Here is a 22,358-nt window from a genome sequence, read left to right on the forward strand (position 1 = left end):
CATGGAAAAACCATGGTCACCTTTGTCATACGACATGGCACAGAATGAACGAATGAACCTTGCCAAAATAACTTTTCCTGAACCTAGAAGTGTAGGACTTCAGGCTTTTGTATGGCTGGGAAGGAGAGAAGGGGGTGGGTTTGGGGAGGGGGGGAGCAAGATGGCTTTTCAGTGCTAATGTTGTATCCATGTCCTCGAAACATTCCTGAATCTCGATCCTATCCAATGACCTAATAGCCAGGAACTGAGTGTGGAGGGTTGAACTGTGAAATGGACTTTGTTCTTTTTCCCGTAGCATGCATGATGATCGCTGGGAGACACCTGAAGCTGAAGTGGAGGAGAAACAGGTAAGTAGTCAGCCAGATCTTCAGTGCAGTGGTGTCCTGGAGCACTTTCGGCTCATGATGTCGTGACGATCTTTTAACCTTCTCTAAGATCAACTTAACCCTTTCTTCCCACATCATTCTTCATTTTTCATCCATCCATGTTTAAAGTTCAAAGTATACATTATACAACCTTGAGATTCATCTCCTTACAGTCAGCCACAAAGCAAAGAAACCCAACAGACCCCATTTTTTAAAAAAAACTTGTCTCACACCCAATGTGTTTTTTAAAAAAAAGAGCAGGTAGCATTCAGAACTAAAGTTCACAAAAGCGCTCACAGCCACGAAGCCAGTTCTTCGGTGCAGTCAATTCAGGAGCCCGTTAGTTGCAGGCCACAGCCTCGGTTCAGTTCAGAGGTGAGTAAATCTCGCAGAGCAGCGAGCTGAAATGGCCCATCTCTCGCCTCTGGTCCCGACATCCCAGCCTTTTCAACCTAGCCATGAGCCTATCTAAATGCCCCGTGAATGTCCCCAATATATCTGCTTCTAGCAGCACACGGCATTGACTTTCAGGCACCCACCACTCTCTGTAAAATACTACCACTGACATTCTCCCTAAAATGATCCCTCATATTAGCCATCTCCGCCTGGGATGGTCTCTGGCTGTCCACTCGATCTATGCCTCTTATCATCTTGTGCACCTCTATCAGGTCACCTCTCATCCTCCTTCGCTTCAAAGGGAAAACCCCTAGCTCAGTCAGCCTATCCTCATAAAACATGCTCTCGAATCCGGGCAGCATCCTGGTAAATCTCCTCCACACCCTCTCTAAAGTTTCCACATCCTTCCTATAGTGAGGTGACTGGAGCTGAACACAATACTCCAAGTGTGGTCTAATAGTGTTTCATAGAGCTTCAGCATTATCTCATGGCTCTTGAACTCAATCCCCTGACTAAAGATGGCCAACACACCATAAACTTTCTTAACCATCGTGTCAACTTGCGCGACAACTTTGAAGAATCTGTGGACACAGACCAAAAGATCTCTCTGTTCCTCCTCACTCCGAAGAATCCTGCCATTAAGCTGGTACTTTGCCTTCAGGTTCGATCTTCCCAAAGTGAATCACTTCTCTGTATTGAACTCTACCTGCCTCTTCTCAGCCCAGCTTTGCGTCCCGTCTGTATGCCATTGTAACCTATGACAATCTTCAACAACACCACCCACCTTCATGTCAAACGCAGGGGAGGGAAACAGCCACTTGGGTTTGTATTGTGCTCCCCCCATAAAGGGAGATGTCTGTAGATGTTACACCTGAGAAACATTAATGGGAAAGAACGATCATAATGGGAGAGGGAAATGCATTGGAAGGAAAGAAGTGACCAGGAATACACACAGGCAGAATTTGTGAGGTTAGTTTGGACTTGATGAGGGGTGGTGGTGTCAATACAGACGTAGGACGTGGAACAGTACAGCATACGACTGATCCTTTGGACAACAATGTGCTGACCCTGTTCAATCTAACCCTTCCCTGCTACCCAGGGCATGCCCTCTTCTCACTGTTACCATCGGGATTGAGGTACAGAAGCCTGAAGGCACACACTCAGCGATTCAGGAACAGCTTCTTCCCCTCTGCCATCCGATTCCTAAATGGACATTGAAACCACGAATACTACCTCACTACTTTTTATTTCTGTTTTTGCAGTACATTTAACTATTTAATATACATAAATATTTACTGTAATTCTGTTTTTTTCTATATTTATCTTGTACTGCTGCCGCAAAGTTAACAAATTTCACGACATTATATTAAACCTGATCCTGATTCTAATCCCTCCCCCACATCACAACTGAGTTCCCAGAATGACGACAGTCAGCTGATTGAAAAGTATAAAATGGTCAAGCTATCAGCGGACGCTCCACAATCAACAGCGCACTGGCGGTGTCTCTTCGCGTCGTGATGAAACGTTTGCAAGTAAATTGCCGAGATCAGAAAACAACCCAACCCAACCTTGAGATTCACCTTCTTGTAGGCAGTCACAACACAAAGAAACAAAATAGAACCCACGAAACCACCCCTCCCCCCACAAGAAGACTGTCAAACATCCAATGTGTGAGAGAGAGCAAATTGTGTAAGCAATAAAAAGGCAAATAAATAACACAGAAAACAAGAACCGTAGAGTCGCCAGAAGTGAGTGCACGGCCACGGAGCCAGGTCAACACTGAATTCCTCTGAATAGCAAGTGAAATGAAAACTTTGCGATTAGAGCAACACACACAGAACGCTGGGGGTGGGGGGGGGGGTTTAGCAGGTCAGGCAGCATCCTTAGTGGGGAATAAACAGTCAATAGCTAAGTGAACCCTTGGGAAATGGGAATGATAAAATTCACCGTGCAGTTTGAGAGGGAGAAGATAAAGTCAGATGTACCAGTATTACAGTGGAGTAAAGGGAATTACGGAGGCATGAGGAAGGAGGAGGCCAAGGGGCACTGGCCTGATTGGAAGGGCCACCGGCAGGAAAGACAGCAGAGCAGCAATGGCTGGAGTTTCTGGAACAGTTCGGAGGACACAGGATAGATACATCCCAAAGAAGAAGTATTCTAAAAGCCAGGGTGACACAACCATGGCTGACAAGAAGTCAAAGCCAATATAAAATCCAAAGAGCAGGCATATAATAGAGCACAAATTAGTGGGAAGTTAGAGGGTTGGAAAGCTTTTTAAAAACCAACTGAAGACAACTAAAAAAAATTATAAAGAAAGAAAAGATGGAATGCAAAAGTAAGCTCACAATAATATTAAAGAGGATACCAAAAGTTTCTTCAGATATATAAAGTGTCAAAGAGAAGCGAATACTATAATGGATATCAGACCACTTGAAAACGATGCTGGAGAGGTAGTGATGGGGGACAAGGAACTGGCAGGCGAACTGAGTAAGTATTTTGCATCAATCTTCACAATGGAAGGCACTAGCAGTGTGGTGGAATTTCCTGTGTTTTAGGGGTCCTAAGTGAGTGAAGTTGCTGTTACGAGGGAGAAGGTGTTTGCGAAATAAAGGTCTGGAGGTAGATAAGTCACCTGGACCGGATGGACTACACCCCTGGGTTCTGAAAGAGGCGGCTGAAAAGATTGTGATGGCATTAGTAATGATTTTTCAAGAATCACGAGATTCTGGAATTTTTCTGGAAGACTGAAAAATAGCAAATGTCATTCCACTCTTCAAGAAGGGAAGGGGGCAGAAGAAAGGAAATTATAGACTAGTTAGCCTGACTTCAGTGTTCAGGAAGATGTTGGAGTAAATTATTCAAGATGTGGTTTGGGGGGACTTGGAGGCACATGATAAAATAGGCCAAACTCAGCATGGTTTCCTTAGGCGAAAATCTTGCCTGACAAATCTGTTGGAATTCTTTGAGGAAATAACAAGCAAGATAAAGGAGAATTGGTGGATGTGGTGTACTTGGATTTTCAGAAGGCCTTTGACAAGGTGCCGCACATGAGGCTGCTTAACAAGATAAGAGCCCATAGTGTACAGGAAAGATACTAGCATGGATAGAGCATTGGCTGATAGGCTGTGGGCACAGAGTTGGAATAAACGGCCCCTTTCCTGTTTGGCTGCTGGTGATGAGCAGTGTTCCACAGGGCTCGGTGTTGGGACCACTTCTTTTTACGTTATATGTCATTGATCTGGACGATGGAATTGATGGCTTTGTGGCCGAGTTTGCACACAATACGTAGATAGGTGAGGGGGCAGGTAGTGTTGAGGAAGCAGGGAGGCTGCAGAAGGACTTAGATGAGGAGAAGAGGCAAAGAAATGGCGGATGGAATTGCAGTGTTAGAAAGTGTATGGTAATGCACTTTGGTGGAAGAAATAAAAGTGTGGACAATTTTCTAAATGTAGAGAAAATTCATAAGTCTGAGGTGCAAAGGGACTTGGGAGTTGTGTAAGATTCCTTAAAGGTTAACTTGAGCCAGTGGTGAGGAAGACAAATGCAATGTTGATGAGGACTAGAATATAAAAACAAGGATGTAATGTTGAGGCTTTATAAAGCACTGATGAGGCTTCACATGGAGTATTCTGAGCAGTTTTGGGCCCCTTATCTAAGAAAAGATGTGCTGACATTGGTGAGGGTCCAGAGGAGGTTCATGAGAATGATTCTGGGAATGTAAGGGTTAACATATGAGGGGCGTTTGATGGTTCTGGGCCTGTACTTGCTGGAACTTAGAAGAATGGCGGAGGGAGGGATCTTACTGAAACCTAACAGCCTCGATAGAGTGGATGTGCAGAGGGTGTTTCCTATGGTTGGAGAGTCTTGGACCAGAAGTCACAGCCTCAGAACAGAGGGACGTCCATTTAGAACAGGTGAGGAATTTCATTAGCCAAAGGATTGTAAACCTGTGGAATTTGTTGCCACAGGTGGCTGTGGTTTAAGGCGGAGGTTGATAGGTTCTTGACTAGTCAGGGTGTGAAGGGTTACAAGGAGAAGGGAGTAAAATGTGGTTGAGAGGGAAATGGATCAGTCATGATAAAATGGTGGAGCAGACCCAATGAGCTGAATGTCTTAATTCAGCTTCTATGTCTTATGATCTTGTAGGCAAGAGGAGTATGGACAGCGATGGTGTGGGTTGATGGGACTGGGCAGAATAAGAGTTTGGCATGGACTGGATGGGCCAAAAGACCTGTTTTATGACTCTATGACCACTTTCTTACTTGTCTGAGGGCGGTGTTCCCCGGTGGCTGAATCAGTATGTGCTCTCTTCGTCCAGTGAAACATTGAATGATTATCTTGGAGCTCGGAGCTCCATGTTAATTTGCATTAGATACATAGCTGAGCAGTTGGAGGACTGTGACCAGGTTGTCCATCTGTGAAGCACCATCAGTTTAACGTTGTCCCGTTGCAAGGATTTTAACCCAGCAGTTCCTTTGCCTTCCCCACAGAGGCTGCTCGACCCAGAGTTCCATCAGCCAATTGTTGTATCAGTCAAATGTTCTTGTCTTCGCAGGAGGAGGAGTTGAAAGCCCCATCTCCCAAGCACTCTGAGAGCAAGGTCCATGTGGATGAGTCTCCTGCAGAAGATGACGATGATCAATGGGAAGACGCCAGTGACAGTGAAGAGGAAATTGTTGGAGAGGATGTGTCAGAGGGCGAGGAGGCAGCAGAGGATTTGAATGAGGAAAAGAAGAAAGATGGTGAAGGAACAAAGAAGCAGGAGGCGCAGAGCGCTGACCAAAGCCCGGAGGTTGGAGCCAAGGACCAGCAAGTCAGGAAGTCCCGGGAGACACCCAGACTACACATCAAAGATGAAGCTGAGAACCCGGCAGATACAGAATCCAAACCCCTCAGTCCGTTCTCGCTTGAAGGATATCATCCGGTCAAAGACTGGGCAGAGGAGATGGAAATCACTTCACCCAGAACCAATGCGTTACAGAATCCCCTCCAATCGGCCTCCACCGGCGAATCTTCCCAGGACGACATCAGGGCTAATGGTAAGATCGGTGAATGGGAACTCTCCACAGAGAACGTGGAGTTCATTTGAATTTGTTTTCATATTAATTTCTGTTTTTTATATTCACGTTTCTCAATATTTTTTCTCTTTTTGTGCACTAGTTATTCAGTTTATATGTAATGTTCGTTCATAATGTGCCATGTCCTATGACGTGGGCCATCGTGGTCTTTCCATGACCGTGATTGTTTTTGGGAAATTTTTTCCACAGAAGTGGTTCGCCATTGCCTCCTTCTGGGCAGTGACTTTACAAGACGGGTGACCCCAGCCATTATCAATACTCTTCAGAGATTGTCTGCCTGGTGTCAGTGGTCACATAACCAGGACCAGCTGTTCATATGACCATCCACCAGCTGCTCCCATGGCTTCACATGACCCTCCTCGGGGTGGAGGGCTAAGCAGGTGCTACACCTTGCCCAAGTGTAACCTGTAGGCTAGCGAAGGGAAGAAACACCTTACACCTCCTTTGGTACAAGTGCATCTCCACCCCACCACTCAGATATATCTTATATATATATATATGATGCTTATAACATGTGCACATTATATCTATTAAGTTCATCATTAATTAAGTACAATGGAAAGGATTTTTCTTTTTGTCATTTATAGTTTATTTTATGCCTTGCACTGTACTGCAGCTGTACTGCCACAAAACAACAAATTTCAGAACATACAGTGTCTTGTGAAAATATTCATCGCCCAACCCTTTGTTCACACAAATGAGTATTACAACCAGGGATTTTGATCAATTTAACTGAGAAATTTTACTTGTGAATCACATGCTCCTTTTTTTCACAGTAGAGCCCGAGAAACAGGGAAAATTGTAAAGCCTGAAAAACTAAAACATCACAAACTGAATTGTCAGCAATTCAAAAGCGTTCGTCCCCCTTTGCTCAGCACTCAGTTGAAGCACCTCTCGCGGCTATTACAGCCAGTAGTTTTTTTTTGGATAAGTCTTTATTGGCTGTGCACAACATGAGAGAACAAGATTCGCCCATTCATCCTTGCAGAATTGCTCAGACAGTGCTGGGTTATTAAAGGAGTGGTGGTGGACAGTAGTCTTAAGGTCTTGTCAGAGATGTTCAGTTGAGTTATGATCAGGACTCTGACCTGGCCACTCAGTGACATCAGTTGTCTTCATTTGAAGCCACTCCATGGTTGCTCTGACAGTCTGTTTTAGGTTGTTGTCCTGCTGAAGGATGAATTTCCTCCCCAGTTTAAGCTTTTTGGCAGAGGCTAGCAGGTTTTTATCCAGGATCTCTGGGTATTTAGTAGTATTCATCTTCCCATCAATCCTGGCCGGATTGCCAGTCCCTGCTGCTGGAAAGCATAAGCCCAGAAGATACAGGAGCAGAAGTAGACCATTTGGCCCATCAAGTCTGCTCCGCCATTCAGTCATGGGCTGATCCAATTCTTCAGTCATCCCCACTCCCCTGCCTTCTCCCCATAGCCTTTGATGCCCTGGTTAATCAAGAACCTATCTATCTCCGCCTTAAATGCACCCAATGACTTGGCTTCCACAGTTGCTTGTGGCAACAAATTCCACAGATTTACCACCCTCTGACTAAAGTAATTTCTCTGCATCTCAGTTCTAAATGGACATCATTCAGGCCTTTTAACATTTGGAATGTTTCTACGAGATAACCCCCATCCTCCTGAACTCTAGGGAATACAGCCCAAGAGCTCCCAGATGTTCCTCGTATGGTAACCCTTTCATTCCTAGAATCATTTTCATGAATCTTCTCCGAACCCTCTCCAATGTCATTATATCCTTTCTAAAATAAGGAGCCCAAAACTGTACACAATACTGCAAGTGTGGTCTCACGAGTGCCTTATAGAGCTTCAAAATCACAACCCTGCTCATCCCTATTCTGGACCTCTAGAAATGAATGCCAACATGCTATTCGCCTTCCTCACTACTGACTCAACCTGGAGGTTAACCTTTAGGGTATCCTGTACAAGGACTCCCAAGTCCTTATCATCTCTGCATTTTGAATTCTCTCCCCGTCTAAATAATAGTCTGCCCGTTTATTTCTTCCACTAAAGTGTATGACCATACATTTTCCAATATTGTATTTCATTTGCCATTTCTTTGCCCATTCCCCTAAACTATCTAAGTCTCTCTGCAGCCTCTCTGTTTCCTCAACACTACCCACTCCTCCACCTACTTTTTGTATCATTTGCAAATTTAGCCACAAATCCATTAATCCCATAGACCTTATACATCATAAAAAGCAGTGGTCCCAACACCGTCCCCTGTGGAACTCCACTGGTAACCGGCAGTCAGCCAGAATAGAATCCCTTTATTCCCACTCTCTGTATTCTGCTGATCAGCCAATGCTCCACCCATGCTAGTAACTCCCCTGTAATTCCGTGGGCTCTTATCTTGCTAAGCAGCCTCATGTGTGGCACCTTGTCAAAGGCCTTCTGAAAATCCAAGTACACCACATCTACTGCATCTCCTTTGTCTAACTGCTTGTAATTTCCTCAAAAAATTGCAGAAGGTTAGGCAGGATTTTCCTTTCAGGAAACCATGCTGGCTTTGGCCTATCTTGTCATGTGCCTCCAGGTACTCCGTAATCTCATCTCTAACAATCGATTCCAAAAACTTACCCACCACTGATGTCAGGCTAACAGGTCTATAATTTCCCTTTTGCTTCCTCCCAGCTTTCTTTAGCAGAGTAGCATTTGCAGTTTTCCAGTCATCCAGTATAATGCCAGAATCTATCGATTCTAGAAAGATCATTGTTAATGCCTCTGCAATCTCTCCAGCTACTTCCTTCAGAACCCAAGGGTGCATTCCATCAGGTCCAGGAGATTTATCCACCCTCAGACCATTAAGTTTCCTGAGCACCTTCTCAGTCGTAATTTTCACTGCACATACTTCACTTCCCTGACACTCTTGAATGCCCGGTATACTGCAGATGTCTTCCACTGTGAAGACTGATGCAAAATACGCATTCAGTTCCTCTGCCATCTCTGCATCTCTCATTACAATATCTCCAGCGTCATTTTCTATTGGTCCTATTATCTACCCTCAACTGTCTTTTACCCTTTATATACTTTAAAAAAAAACTTCTAGTATCTTCTTTGATATTAGTCGCCAGCTTCCTTTCTTAATTCTTCTTTTCCTTCCTAATGACCTTCTTAGTTTCCTTTTGCAAGTTTTTAAAAGCTTCCCAATCCTCTATCTTCCCACTAGCTTTGGCTTCCTTGTATGCTCTCTCTTTTGCTTTTAATTGTCAGTCACGGTAGTGTCCTTCTTCCATTTGAAAATTTCTTCTTATTTGGAATATATCTGTCTTGCACTTCTCTCATTTTTCACAGAAACTCCAGCCATTGCTGCTCTGCTGTCCTTCCTGCTAGTGTCCCCTTCCAGTCAATGTTGGCCAGTTCCCCTCTCATGCCATTGTAATTTCCTTTATTCCACTGAAATACCGACACATTGGAATTTAGTTTCTCCTTCTCAAATTTCAAAGTGAACTTGATCATATTGTGATCACTGTTCCCTAAGGGTTCCTATCATTTCTATCTCCTGCTGTAATTGGTAATCCACATCCCGGCTGCTGTTTGGAGGCCTGTATACAACTGCCATTAGGTCCTTGCCATTTCTTAACTCAACCCATAGAGACTACACCTTCCGATCCTATGTCATCCCTTTCTAATGATTTAATATTATTTCTTATACACAAGGCCACACCCTCTGGCTGTTCACCCTCTCCCTTCAGAATACTCTGCACCCAATCCGAGTCATCCCGTACCCTGGCAGCTGGGAGGCAACACACCATGCGGGCATCTCTATCAGGCTGACAGAGCCTCCTGTCTGTTCCCCTCACTATGGAATCCCCACAGCGTGATAGTACCATCACCATACTTCATGGTAGGGATGAAGCGCAATAGTAGATTTACGCCACACGTACTGCTTAGTGCTGAGGCCAAAAGAGTTCCACTTTAGTCTCATCTGAGCACAAAATCTTTCACATCTTTACGGTATCTTCTAAGTGACGGTTTGTAGAGTCTTTCCAGGCAAGGATAGGCTTTTTATCAGACAGGGCTTCTTCCTTGCCACTCTTAACATAAGTGCTCCTTCTGTGCAAGGCCTTGGCGATCGTGGATCCGTGAACTTCAGCTGCACCAACTGTCTTCTGTTTATTTGTTTATTGGGGCAAAGTGCGGAATTAGCCCTTCGAGCAGAATCCCCCGATTTCATCTGAGCCACGCTCCTCGAATTCAGGTGCTACCACACCTGAGGAAAGTTAGTGCAGTCATTTCAAAGGCAATGACTACATTTTCACCCTCTCAATTTTGTTTTTAGTAAATGGTCGACCGATTTTTGGAATTTTTCTTTTGATTTGACATGATGCACGACGTTTTATAGATTCGCTCCAAAAAATCCTACTTCAGTATATCCTAAATTTAGAAAACAAGACAGTAAAATGCGAAAGTAGTTGTAGGGGCTGAATACTTTTTCAAGGCTCTGTATGTCAGTGATAATAAACCTGATTCTGACATCTTTACATTTTTTAAAACTTCCCTTCCTGGAGTAAAGTGAGAAGGCCCCAGAACCACAGCTCAACAACTCAATCATCAACCACCCTTAAAATTTACGTAGACTGCAGCCCTCACTTGTTTAAAGATCTTTTTTCCCCACAACCGTTCCCCACTTTTTTGAACCAGATGTGAAACTGTGTCTTCGCTCAATCCCCGGATCTGTCCACCGGACTGTGGAGCTGAAATGCTTTGCAGTACCGGCGACCCAGGTTCAATTCTTACCGTTGCCCTTAAAGGAGGTTTTATGTTCCCCTCATGACAGTGTGGGTTTCCTCCCACGGTCCAAAGATGTACCGGTTGGTAGGGTAGTTGTACGTTGTCCTATGGTTAGGCAAGGGTTAAATCGGGGGATTGCTGGGCGGCGTGGCTCAAAGGGATGGAAGGGTGTTTTCCACGTTGTGTGTCAATAAATAAATAAACTGTACCAACTGGTGGGTGAGGCGACGAAAAAAGCTCAATCTGTGTTCCTCCACCTCCACCTCAACAGGCAAAATAGCCTAATTCTGCCTCTATAGCTTATGTTCTTGATGCCCAACGCACCCTTTAAGTTCCAGTTCAAGTTTATTGTCATTCAACCATACACACATGTATACAGCTAAACGAAACACCATTCCCCTGGGGCCATTCCTCTCCCCGTGTTCTGTGTCCCAAAGGAACGGTGTTTCAGCCTGATCTCTCCTTGTTCTGTGTCGCAGAGGAACAGTGTTTCAGCCTGATCTCTCCTTGTTCTGCATCCCAGAGGAATGATATTTCAGCCTGATCTCTCCTTGTTCTGTGTCGCAGAGGAACAGTGTTTCAGCCTGATCTCTCCTTGTTATGTGTCGCAGAGGAATGGCGTTTCAGCCTGATCTCTCCTTGTTCTGTGTAGCAGAGGAACGGTGTTTCAGCCTTCGCCCCGTTGTTCTGCATCCCAGAGGAATGATATTTCAGCCTGATCTCTCCTTGTTCTGTGTCGCAGAGGAATGGCGTTTCAGCCTGATCTCTCCTTGTTCTGTGTTGCAGAGGAACGGTGTTTCAGCCTTCTCCCCGTTGTTCTGTGTCGCAGAGGAACTGTGTTTCAGCCTTCTCCCCGTTGTTCTGTGTCCCAGAGGAATGATATTTCAGCCTGATCTCTCCTTGTTCTGTGTCGCAGAGGAATGGCGTTTCAGCCTGATCTCTCCTTGTTCTGTGTCGCAGAGGAATGGCGTTTCAGCCTGATCTCTCCTTGTTCTGTGTCGCAGAGGAACAGTGTTTCAGCCTGATCTCTCCTTGTTCTGTGTCGCAGAGGAACAGTGTTTCAGCCTGATCTCTCCTTGTTCTGCGTCCCAGAGGAATGATATTTCAGCCTGATCTCTCCTTGTTCTGTGTCGCAGAGGAACAGTGTTTCAGCCTGATCTCTCCTTGTTCTGTGCTGCTGGAAGCCTCTGGTCCAACAGCTTGAGTTAATGGTCATGCTTTTGTTTGGCAGCAGAGTCCGAGCCTCAGGTCTCCCCTACCGACTGTGATCCTCCCCCCTCCAGAGTCCAGGCTGGGCAGGGGTCCATGGCCACCCCTGAGCCCGGTGGGGTTCCTCTCGCTGCGATGCCAGAGCAGGAAGCTGAGCCTGCTGCTGACGACACGGCCACCACAGAAGCTGTGCCAGTGGAGGGAGAAGCGGGGTCAAGGTCGGAGGTCAGCGAACATGCAGGTTGGTGCTTTAATGCAGTACGGCCACACCTCTGATCCCAGTTACACAGTAACACGGAGCTCAGGGTCAGTTCCTGCAGGCACACTGAGGTCCTGGATTCTCCTCCAAAAGCGATGCCCATCCCATAGTGAGTTTCCAGATACTCAGCGTCTGCTCGGTCTCCCCGTAGCAGTTAGATTACCCGCGTGACTTCTCACATCGTGTCCCTCCAGTCTCAGCTTCTTGTTTATACCGTGACGTCAAAACTATTCGTTTGGAGGGAGGTATTTCAAGGAAAGGTTGTTACTCACTTTCAGAACGTTAAGTGAACGTGCTGTACTGAAGATATTTTAGCTCGATCAGACCTTGAACAAGTCTCCCCCCTGCTCACGACAAAGACCAAGCCAGTTCCCCTGTGTGTCCTGAGATCTATATTTAGATTGTTAACAGTTTATAAAACCGTAAGATGTAGGAGCGGAATTAGGGCCTGCTCCGCCATTTCATCATGGCTGACCCATTTCCCTCTCAGCCTCAATCTCCTGTCTTCTCCCTGTATCCTTTCATGCCCCGACTAATCAAAGGTCTACCTGCCTCTGTCTTAAATATACCCAATGACTGGGCCTCCACAGCCTCCTGTGGCAGTGAATTCCACAGATTCACCTCCCTCTGGCTAAAGAAATTCCTCCTCATCTCCATTCTAATGGATGTCCCTCTATTCTGAGACTGCGTCCTCTAGTCTTCGTCTCCTCACCTTAGGAAACATCCTCTCCATTGAGGCCTTTCAACATTCAATAGGTTTCAATGAGAAACTCATTCTTCCGAATTCCAGTAGGTAAAGGCCCAGAGCCATCAAACGCTCCTCAGATGATAAGCCTTCCATCCCAGAATCATTTTCGTGAATCTCCTTTGAAGCCTCTCAAATGTCAGCACATCTTTTCTTAGGTAAAGGGCCCAAAGCTGCTCACGTTACTCCAGGTGAGGACTCAGTCGTGCCTTAGCAAGCCCAACATTACATCCTTGCTTTTATATTCTAGTCCTCTCAAAATGAATGCTAACGTCACATTTGCCTTCCTCACAACCTGCGAATTAGCATCTAGGGAATCCTGCACAGGGACTCCCAAGCCCTTTGCGCCTCAGATTTTTGAATTTTCTCTCCACTTAGAAAGTAGACAATGCTTCTACCAAAGTGTGTGACCATACATTTCCCAATACCGTATTCCATCTGCCACGTCTTTGCCGGTTCTCAGAATCTGTCCAATCCTTCTGTAGCCTTTCTACTTGCTCAAAGCTACCTGCTCCTCCATCTATCTTCGTATCTTCCGCAAACTTGGCCGCAAAGCTATCAGTTCCATCAACCAAATCATTGATGTATAACCTAAAAGAAGCGGTCCCAACACAGGATCCTGTGGAATACCACTAATCACCAGCAGTTGACCAGAAAAAAGCTCCCTTTATTCCCACTCTGCCTAATATCTTTCCTGTAATAGCATGGGCTTGTTGAAGGTCTTCTGAAATTCCAAGTAAACTCACCAATTTTCCTTTGTCTATCCTGCTTGTTATTTCCTCAAAGAATTCCAACAGACTTGTCAGGCAAGATTTTCCTATTTTGTTATGTGCCTCCAAGTACCCCGAAACCACATACTTGACGATTGACTCCCAATATCTTCCCAACCACTCAGCTCAGGTTAATTTCCTGTCTTCTCTGTGGAGAGTGGAGTGAGAGTTTGCTCTCCACATATTACTAGTTACGTTTCTGATCCAATAAGAGTGGCCACATTTCAAAATGTGGTTTTAATTCACTTGGAAATGTAATGAAACATCATACATGTCTTGTATGGAACTAGTAACTCGCTGCTTATCAATACATAGAACATTACTGCACAATATAGGCCCTTCAGCCCACAATGTTGTGCCAACCCTTTAACCTAATGTGAGATCAATATTACCCTTCCCTCCTATGTGGACCTCCTTTTTTTTTATCATCCACAGGCCTAGCTAAGAGTCTTAAACGTCCTAATATATCTCTCTCTGTCACCATCCCTGCAGGGTGTTCCACACACCCACAGCTCTCTGTGTGAAACCACTACCTCTGACATTGTTCCCCCCCCCCCACATACTTCCCTCCAATCTCCTTAAAATTATGTCCCCATATTAGTCAGTTTCACCCTGGGGGGAGAAAGTCTTTGGCTGTCCACTAGATCTGTGCCTTTTACTGTCTTCTATGCCTCTATTAAGTCGTCTCTCATCCTCCATCGGTCCAATATTGTGTGGTTGTCTTTCCTTGATAACGTGACCAATTCCTTTCCAGATGCTGCTTGTAGGTATTGTCTATACTGTGAAATTTCATCTCTATACAGTACTGTGCAATAGTCTTAGGCACCCTAAATTTTTTAATCTAAATTTTGTTTGAGATGTTTATTTTTTTGTCTTCTGCCTTAGTGTGTCAGATCAATAGACCAAAGATTAGATTTCCAAACATTAACTTCTCAAAAAATTAAACATTACAGAAATGTTTGTATTTCATTAAACAAAGTAACATTAAATAACAAACCACTTTTCAAATAAAAAACTTGATTACTTTGTCGGTGTCTAGCCCAGTGCATGATTAAACAAAGATAACAAACAGGATGCGAATGATCAATGATGTAATGAGTTGAATGAGCTAAACTGATTACCTGAAACAAAAACGAGTAAGGAAGGAACAAATTTGTTTGTCTTTCACCCAACTAAAAGGTGAGGGTGTGGCCGATGTGACAGTTTAATCTTCAGATCATCAATTCTTACACCACGGTAAGAGTGAGCACAGCAACGGAACACAAGGTGGTCATCCAGCATCAGCAAGGTCTCTCCTAAGCAGAAATTTTGTGGCTGACAGGAGTTTCAAGATGAGCTGTCCAAGTTCTTCTGAAAAAGCACAAAGAAATGGGCAAGGTTGAGGACCAGTAACGTAGTGGTCGGCCACAGAAACCCAGTGCAGTAGATGAGAGATACATCAAAGTAACGTCCCTTCGAAACTGGAAGAAGTCCAGCACTGTTATCGGCTTTGAACTTACACTGGAACCCAAGTACACCCCTCTACAGTCCGGAGAGGAATGGTCAGAAGTAGTCTTCATGGAAGAGTTGCTGCCAAAAAGCCATTCCTCCGAAGTGGAAACAGCCAAGAGACTTACCTAAGCACAAAAACACAAGGACTGGGGTGCTGAATAACAGCAGCAAGGGCTCTGGACTGACGAGTCCATATTGGAAATTTTTGGATCAAACAGGAGGCTGTCTGTTGGTAGAAAAGCTGGAGAGTGCTCCATGGACAAGTGTCTGCAGCCAACAGTGAAGCACAGCGGAGGTTCCCTGCTGGTTTAGGGCTGTTTTTCTGCAAGTGGAGTTGATGTTCTGAATGACCCCAAACACACGGCCAAAATCATAAGGAACTGTCTTCAGCGAAAAGAAGAACAACAGATGGTGTGGCCTCCACGGGGCCCTGATCTCAACATCATCGAGGCTGTCTGATTACCTGGAGAGACAGAAGGAAGTGAGACAGCTGAAGTCTGCAGAAGAACTGTGGTCAGTTCTCCAAGATGCTTGGAACAACCTACCAGCCAATTTTCTTATAAAACTGCACAGCAGTGTACCCAAGAGAAATTGATGTAGTTTTAAAGGCAAATGGAGGTCGCACCAAATATTGATTTGATTTAGTTATTTTTACTGCCTGCTGCTCTTTATAGTAAATTTTTTCATGTTTAGAGATCTTTCATTTCATTATTTTTGAAATCCTCTTTGCTTCACAGAATTTTTTTTTTACATGTGCCTAAGACTTTTGCAGAATACTGTCAGTGATTTAATTATAAACAAGAGAAAATCTGCAGGTGCTGGAGATCCGAGCAACACAGACAAAGTGCTGGAGGAGCTCGGTCCTATCGGAAGGTTTGGGCCTGAAACGTCGACTGTACTCTTTCCCTAGATGCTGCCTGGCCTGCTGAGCTCCTCCAGCATTTTGTGTGTGTTGCAGTGATTTAATTCTGGTAGTGTGGGAGTTAGCACAGCGCTATTACAGACCTGGGCTTCAGTTCCTGCCGCTGCCTTTAAGGGGTTTGCATGTTCTCCCGTGGGTTTCCTCCAGATGCACTGGTTTCCTCTCACAGCCCAAAGATGTGCAGGTGAATAAGTTAATTGGTCACATGGGGCGGACTCGTTGTGCTGGAAGGGATGTTAGTGTGGCGGTCTCTCTAAATAAAGTATTGATTATTTCAGGTTCAAGGTTTGATAACACATGATCTTCCCCTCCATCCAGTAAAGAACGTCACTGAATGTATATCACACCTCTTCAGAGTTCTGGCTGTCTGAAAGAAGAAAAGCAGTTAACCCATTCCTGCTCCTTTCCCTGATTCAGCTGCATTGCGTGTTTATTTTCAAATAATTATCTGTCTCCCATGTTTGTATTTTTGATAGATTCTCCTTCCACCAACATTCCCTCTAATTCAGGGCTCCATGGACCCCTTGCTTAATGATGTTGGTCCAGGGGAACCGCTGCTCTAGATTTTTTAACGGTTGAGCGGAGCAGTTGTCTCTCCGAGCAGGAGGTCCTTACACAGCCTAACAACTGTGTGGCACTTTAAATGTTTTTTTTTGTTGTAATATCCATACTATGAATATTTAAAATGAAAGTTGAAAAATTACATCCTATTTTATTAATTGAAGGCTGTAGTGAAATACAGTACAGCAAAGAAAACCTTTTATGTTTCGTAAACTCTTTCTTGCTGTGTCCTGTTGCAGCCGTGCAGCACAAAAGGCTAGATGCACTGGAGCATTTCAGTTATTGCGGGGCTGTGCACCCATGCAGCTGAGTGGAAATTAAAATTGTTCCCTTTGTCTACTCAGGAGCCCTGCTCATTATCCCACTAGCCTCTCAGCAGGCACGGTACCCTCTTGGGGTGGCTTGGTAGTGTAGTGGCTTACAGTACTAGCGACTCGGGTTCAATTCTGCAGTGCTGCCTGGAAGAAGTCTGTATGCTCTCCCCATGACTCCAGGTGCTCCAGTTGCCCCTCTCAGTCCAACGATGGGCCAGTTGGTAGATTAATTGGTTCATTGAAAATTGTTCAGTGATTAGGCTAGGACTAAATCAGGGGATTGCTGGCCACGTGGTTCGAAGGCCGGATGGGTCTATTGCACACTGTATCACAATAAATAAATAAAGTCTCTCCAAGGGCTTGATTCTTCTCCCAGTCTCCTCCTGTATGTTGTTGTTCCCCGTTCAAGTGGGTATTCTGAATATACAGTAACAGGCTACATCAAACCCAGAGTGGTTCAAATTATATGCGCGTTTATTACTTGCAAGGGAAGACTATCTCTGTACGTTGAGTCATCGGGAGGTAGCTTCAATCTTACAGCTCAAAACAGTTAACTTTTATATGTTTACAGAGTCCAGTAATTCATCAACTTCATGTCTTTGAGGTTGTTCCATCCCTTAATAGCGTTCCTGTCTTATCTCACATTTGTCTTAAATGAGCTACGTTTGTCTTTAATGAGCCCATTTGTCTTTGAGGCTTCTCCTCTCCCACAGCTGTGTGATATTTTTCTCTGCTTTCAATCATGTAATGTCAAAACACTCCCTGCTATAAATCACGTGCCCTTGCAAGCATCCCATCCGCCCATATCAGCAAACCAGCAAAGCACTCTGGAATCACACAGGTTCCATTTTGTCACATTACATTTTGCAAACGTTATAAATTCATAAACACTTCAGGGTTACAGATTTATTTCCACAGCGTTCGTAGAACATTACAGCATAGTACAGAACCTTTGGCCCATGATGTTGTGCCGATGTTTTAACCTACTCCAAGATCATTTCTATGCTCTGCTTTAGCAGATTTGTTACTACAGATGTTCGGCTGAAAATCTAATTGCATGTTGACATTTTGGATGTACAATCATTTCTGGGCCATTCGTTGTCTGCTTTTGTTAAACACTAATGTTTCTGGGGTGCACACTAACTTTTCTTTTCCCCTCTCTGAAGACGAAGCTGCCAGCGAGACGTCGCGGAGGACGGACTGTGTGGAAGGAAATGAGCCCACCTCAGGTGCAGTTCGCATCACCAGCTTTGAGACGGTTCGCTTTCGTAAGACTCCCCTCTCTCTGGGCTAAGCTCTCTCTCTTGAGCCTGACTAACTCCAAAAGACAAAACCCTTGCTTACCAGTTGAGGCAGCATGTCTAACATCAAACCCAACAAAAAGCTGGCGCTAACGGCTGTTTGGTGCAAAGTTGCCGATGTTGGTCTCTGCTGCGCGAGGCACAAGACTCTGTGACAAAATCCATGACTGTTAGTCCGGACTGCTCCTGATTCCTCTGTCTCTCTGCTCTCCCTGCCTCACAGAACGCATGTGGCTCTGACATTTCAGGCTTTGCTGCTGCTCTCTCTGACTGGAGAGTGGAGTACTCTACTAGACACAGGATTTCTCTACAAACCCTCAAAGCTCAGCACACCATCTGAAAATCATCTGGGCACCAGATATCTGACTGTTTTTTTTTAAAGTAGACATTACCGTTTTACCAACGATGCAGATTCCTTTTAGTTACTGACGTAGAAAAGCACGTGTGGATTTGAACCATTGCTGTATTTTTACTTGGGGATACAGCACAGTACAGGCCCTTCCAATGAGCCTGCGCCGCCCGATTACATCCACGTGGCCAATTAACCTAGTGACCCGGACACCTTCAGAATGGTGGGGGGAAACCAGGTGAAACCCACCCGGTCACGGGGAGAGCGTACGCACTCCTTACAGACAGCAACCCGGGTTCACTGGCGCTGTTATAGAGTTACACTAATCGCTACACCGTGGCACCACCCTCCCTTTACTTTCTTTGTCCTCAGTCTGTGTGTGTGTGTGTATGTGTGGCCACTATCTGGGATTTTGTAAAACACCAAACATGGGCCTTGAAGTCAGTCGTTTAAAATGAAATAGGTTGGAGCTGCAAGAAGCCTTTCAGGGCCACATCATGTCTACATCCTAGCCTGATGACCAATGTGTAAAAATGTATTGATTCCATCCGGTCAGTTTATTGCTATTACAGTGCCGGTGATCTGTGTTCAATTCTGCTGCTCACTGTAAGGAGCTTGTAACTATCCCTGTGACCGTATGGGTTTCCTCTGGGTGCTCCAGTTTCCTCCCACAGTCCTAAAATATATGGATTAGTAGGTTAATTGATCACACGGGTGTAATTGGGCGTGTGGGGACTGTAACCATGCTGAATCTCAAACTAAACTATGAGAGCATAAGACATAGGAAAGCCATTCAGCCCATCAAGTCTACTGTGCCATTCTATCATGGCTTATTTATTTTCCCACTCAATCCCAGAGGGAATATTCTGGAAAACCACGTCCACAACCCTTGGAGGGAGAAAGTTGTAGACTTGTAACTTTCTCAGTTTGGTGAAATTCTCTTTAAGATGATCCTTTCACCCTAAGACTCAGTGGTTCTAGACTTCGGGCGGCATCATCTGTGCTGTCAGTCCTTCTCAGAACCTGTCAGTCTTGATGAGGTGGCCTCTCTTGCTTCTAAGCCCCAGGGAATTGTGGGATTGAAAGTGGAAGAGCTGTAAGTCCATTCCCCAGGTTGGGGAGAAAACTGAGATGGTAAATTAATGGGGTGTGTTTTCATTCCCGCTGGGCGGTTGGGCTTGGTCATGTCGTTTTTTTTGTTTTGTTCTCTTGTGCTGTTGGTTGGCTGCGTTGCTGGTCTTCCTACTGCCCGTTACACCACTGGCATTTGGGGCAGCAGTGAAGGCCCTCAATCTCTGGCGGTGTTCGGGGCTTCCTTCATTGTGTCGTTAGCTCAGTTTTCACTACTGTCAGTCATACAAGTCCCGGGTGGAGACTCAGGAATACCGTCACACTCGGATGTGGAAAGATTCTCTGTTGGTGTTTCCATAACAATTTTACTAATTGGGGTTGTTAACTCAGAACTGAACCCCCCCCCCCCCCCCACCCCACCCTGAACCCAGAAGACAGGTGGACTGCTCTGCATCTGGCCTCTACCCTTTGACCTGCTGGGCGTGGGTGACCCTACCGAGAGCCAAAGCACAAATCCTTGACTCCAGCCAACATAGCTCTCCAGGTCATTGAGTCATGCTAGCCTCCAAACCAGAATAAGGTTGTGGTCCTCTTGGAGGATGCATTAGGGTACTTGCCATTTAATTAAATCAGCTATCGTCTTGGATGTCCACAAAGTTCTCTGCTTTGGGTTGCATTCGATTTTCAATAGTTTAAGTATTCTGCTTGAACAATTCAACGTACAGTGATGGTGCAGATATTACTACTAGTGCCAAATTTATCCACAAAATGCTGGGGGAACTCAGCAGGTCAGACAACATCTAAAGCAGGGGTCCCCAACTTTTTGTTAACGCATGGTCCAATACCATTAAGCAAGGGGTCCGTGGTTCCCAGATTGAGAATCCCTAATCTGCAGAGGGGACCTGATGAAGGGTCATGGTCTGAAACATCAGCTGTTCATTTCCCTTCCCTCCATAGATGCTACCTGACCCACTGAGTTCCTCCAGCGAGTGAGTGTGTTACTCTGGATTTCCAGCATCCATGTTTATCCAACTGCCCATTTTGAATCTGTGTGCTGGGGCAGGTTGAATGTTCATGTGATATCTGCTCCGAGGCATTCCACTCCTAACGCTCTACTCTGGTTGCCAAACTTCCGCAAACATGCAGTTTTTTGTTCCATGATAAATCCTAGAATACCCCAACTTACGTTGAAAACTAGAAAATCCATAACTCGGTTGGATTCTAGAATACACATAACCCAACTGAATTATAGAATACCAGTGTCTCTGTTAAATTCTAGAATGCACGTGGCCCTGCTGAATTCTAGAATACCCATAAACTCCGTCCGCTCCTAGAATACCTGCTTCTAGAATACTCCTAACTCTGAATTTTAGAACACCCCCACCTCCTTTGAATTTTGGAATTCCACTACATCCCTTGATCTCTTTTTCTTCCAATGTGAAATACCACATTTGCATTTCATTAGTGACTTTCCCGTCCTTTATTGAACTTTCATAGGCCATCCATAACCAATGAATCAATTTTGAATCTTTTGACTAAAATATAATCAGGCTTTTTGGAACAGAACATTACTGCACAGTTCAGGCCCTTCGGCCCACAAAGTTGTGCTGACCTTTTAACCTACTAACCATCAACCTAACCCTTCCCTCCCACATAGCCCTGGTAGTTCCTGAAATTCGAAAACCAGATTACATAATAAGATGAAAATTAAAGGAGCAGATAGTTTTTAAGACAGTGTTAGCTGATGAACAAGTATTATCTAACATCAGGATGAAACAACTGTGGCAGACAAGGGAAGTCCAAGCCACCAAAAAAGCAAGAGAAAAGGCATATAATAGTGCAAAAATTAGTGAGAATTTAGAGGATTGGGAAATGTTTAAAAACCAACAGAAGGCACCAAAAACAAAAGCCATAAGGAGGAAGAAGATGAAATACGAAGTAAAGCTAGACAATAATATCAAAGATGCCAACATTATTTTCAGATATATTAAGAGTAAAAGAGAGGCCAGAGTAGATGTTGGACGACTGCAGAATTATGCTGAACAGATAGTAATGAGTGACAGGGAAAGGGCGGACTAACTGAATAAGTATTTTGCATCAATCTTCGCTGTGGAGGACACTATCAGTATGCTGGAAGTTCGAGAGTGTCGGAGGCCCATATACTGAGGAGAAGATGCTTGGGAAACTGAAAGGTCTGAAGGTAGATAAGCCACCTGGACCGGATGATCTACACCCCAGGGTTCTGAAAGAGGTGGCTGAAGAGATTGCGCGGCATTAGTAATGATCTTTCAAGGATCATTGGATTCTGCCATGGTTCCGGAGGACCGGAAAGTTGTAAATGTCACTCCACTCTTCAAGAGGGGAGAAAGACAAAAGAAAAGTAATTATAGGCCAGTTAGTCTGACTTCAGTGGTTAGGAAAATTGGAGTGGATTGTTAAAGATGTCGTTTTGGGGTACCTGGAGGCACATGATAAAATAGGCCGAAGTCAGCATAGTTTCCTTAAGGGAAAATCTTGCGTGATAAATTTGTTGGAATTCTTTAAAGAAATAACAAGCAGGATAGACAAAGGAGAATTGGTGGATGTTGTGTACTTGGGATTTTCGGAAGACCTTTGACAAGGTGCTGCACGTGGGACTGATTAACAAGAGCCAGTGGTATTACAGGAGAGATACTAGCATGGATAGAGGATTGGCTGGTTGGACAGATTAGGAGAATGGACAAAGAAATTGCGGATGGAATATGTTGCCAGGAAGAATTCTTCTTTGGTAGAATAAATAAAA

The 22,358-nt window shown here is 44.7% G+C and overlaps 1 protein-coding gene across 1 annotated transcript in view; it reads left to right on the forward strand.

Annotated features, from left to right (window-relative positions):
• Window positions 1–296: 296 nt before the first annotated feature.
• Window positions 297–22,358, forward strand: part of LOC140737345 (uncharacterized) — a 30,302-nt gene continuing 8,240 nt past the window's right edge. Inside the window, exons 1-4 of the mRNA XM_073063787.1 lie at window positions 297–347; window positions 5,317–5,800; window positions 11,816–12,034; window positions 18,022–18,123. Of these exons, the coding sequence (XP_072919888.1) occupies window positions 297–347; window positions 5,317–5,800; window positions 11,816–12,034; window positions 18,022–18,123 (856 nt within the window). The remainder of the gene's footprint in view (window positions 348–5,316; window positions 5,801–11,815; window positions 12,035–18,021; window positions 18,124–22,358) is intronic.

Source organism: Hemitrygon akajei, chromosome 12, assembly GCF_048418815.1.
Source record: "Hemitrygon akajei chromosome 12, sHemAka1.3, whole genome shotgun sequence".
NCBI classification, from domain to species: domain Eukaryota; kingdom Metazoa; phylum Chordata; class Chondrichthyes; order Myliobatiformes; family Dasyatidae; genus Hemitrygon; species Hemitrygon akajei.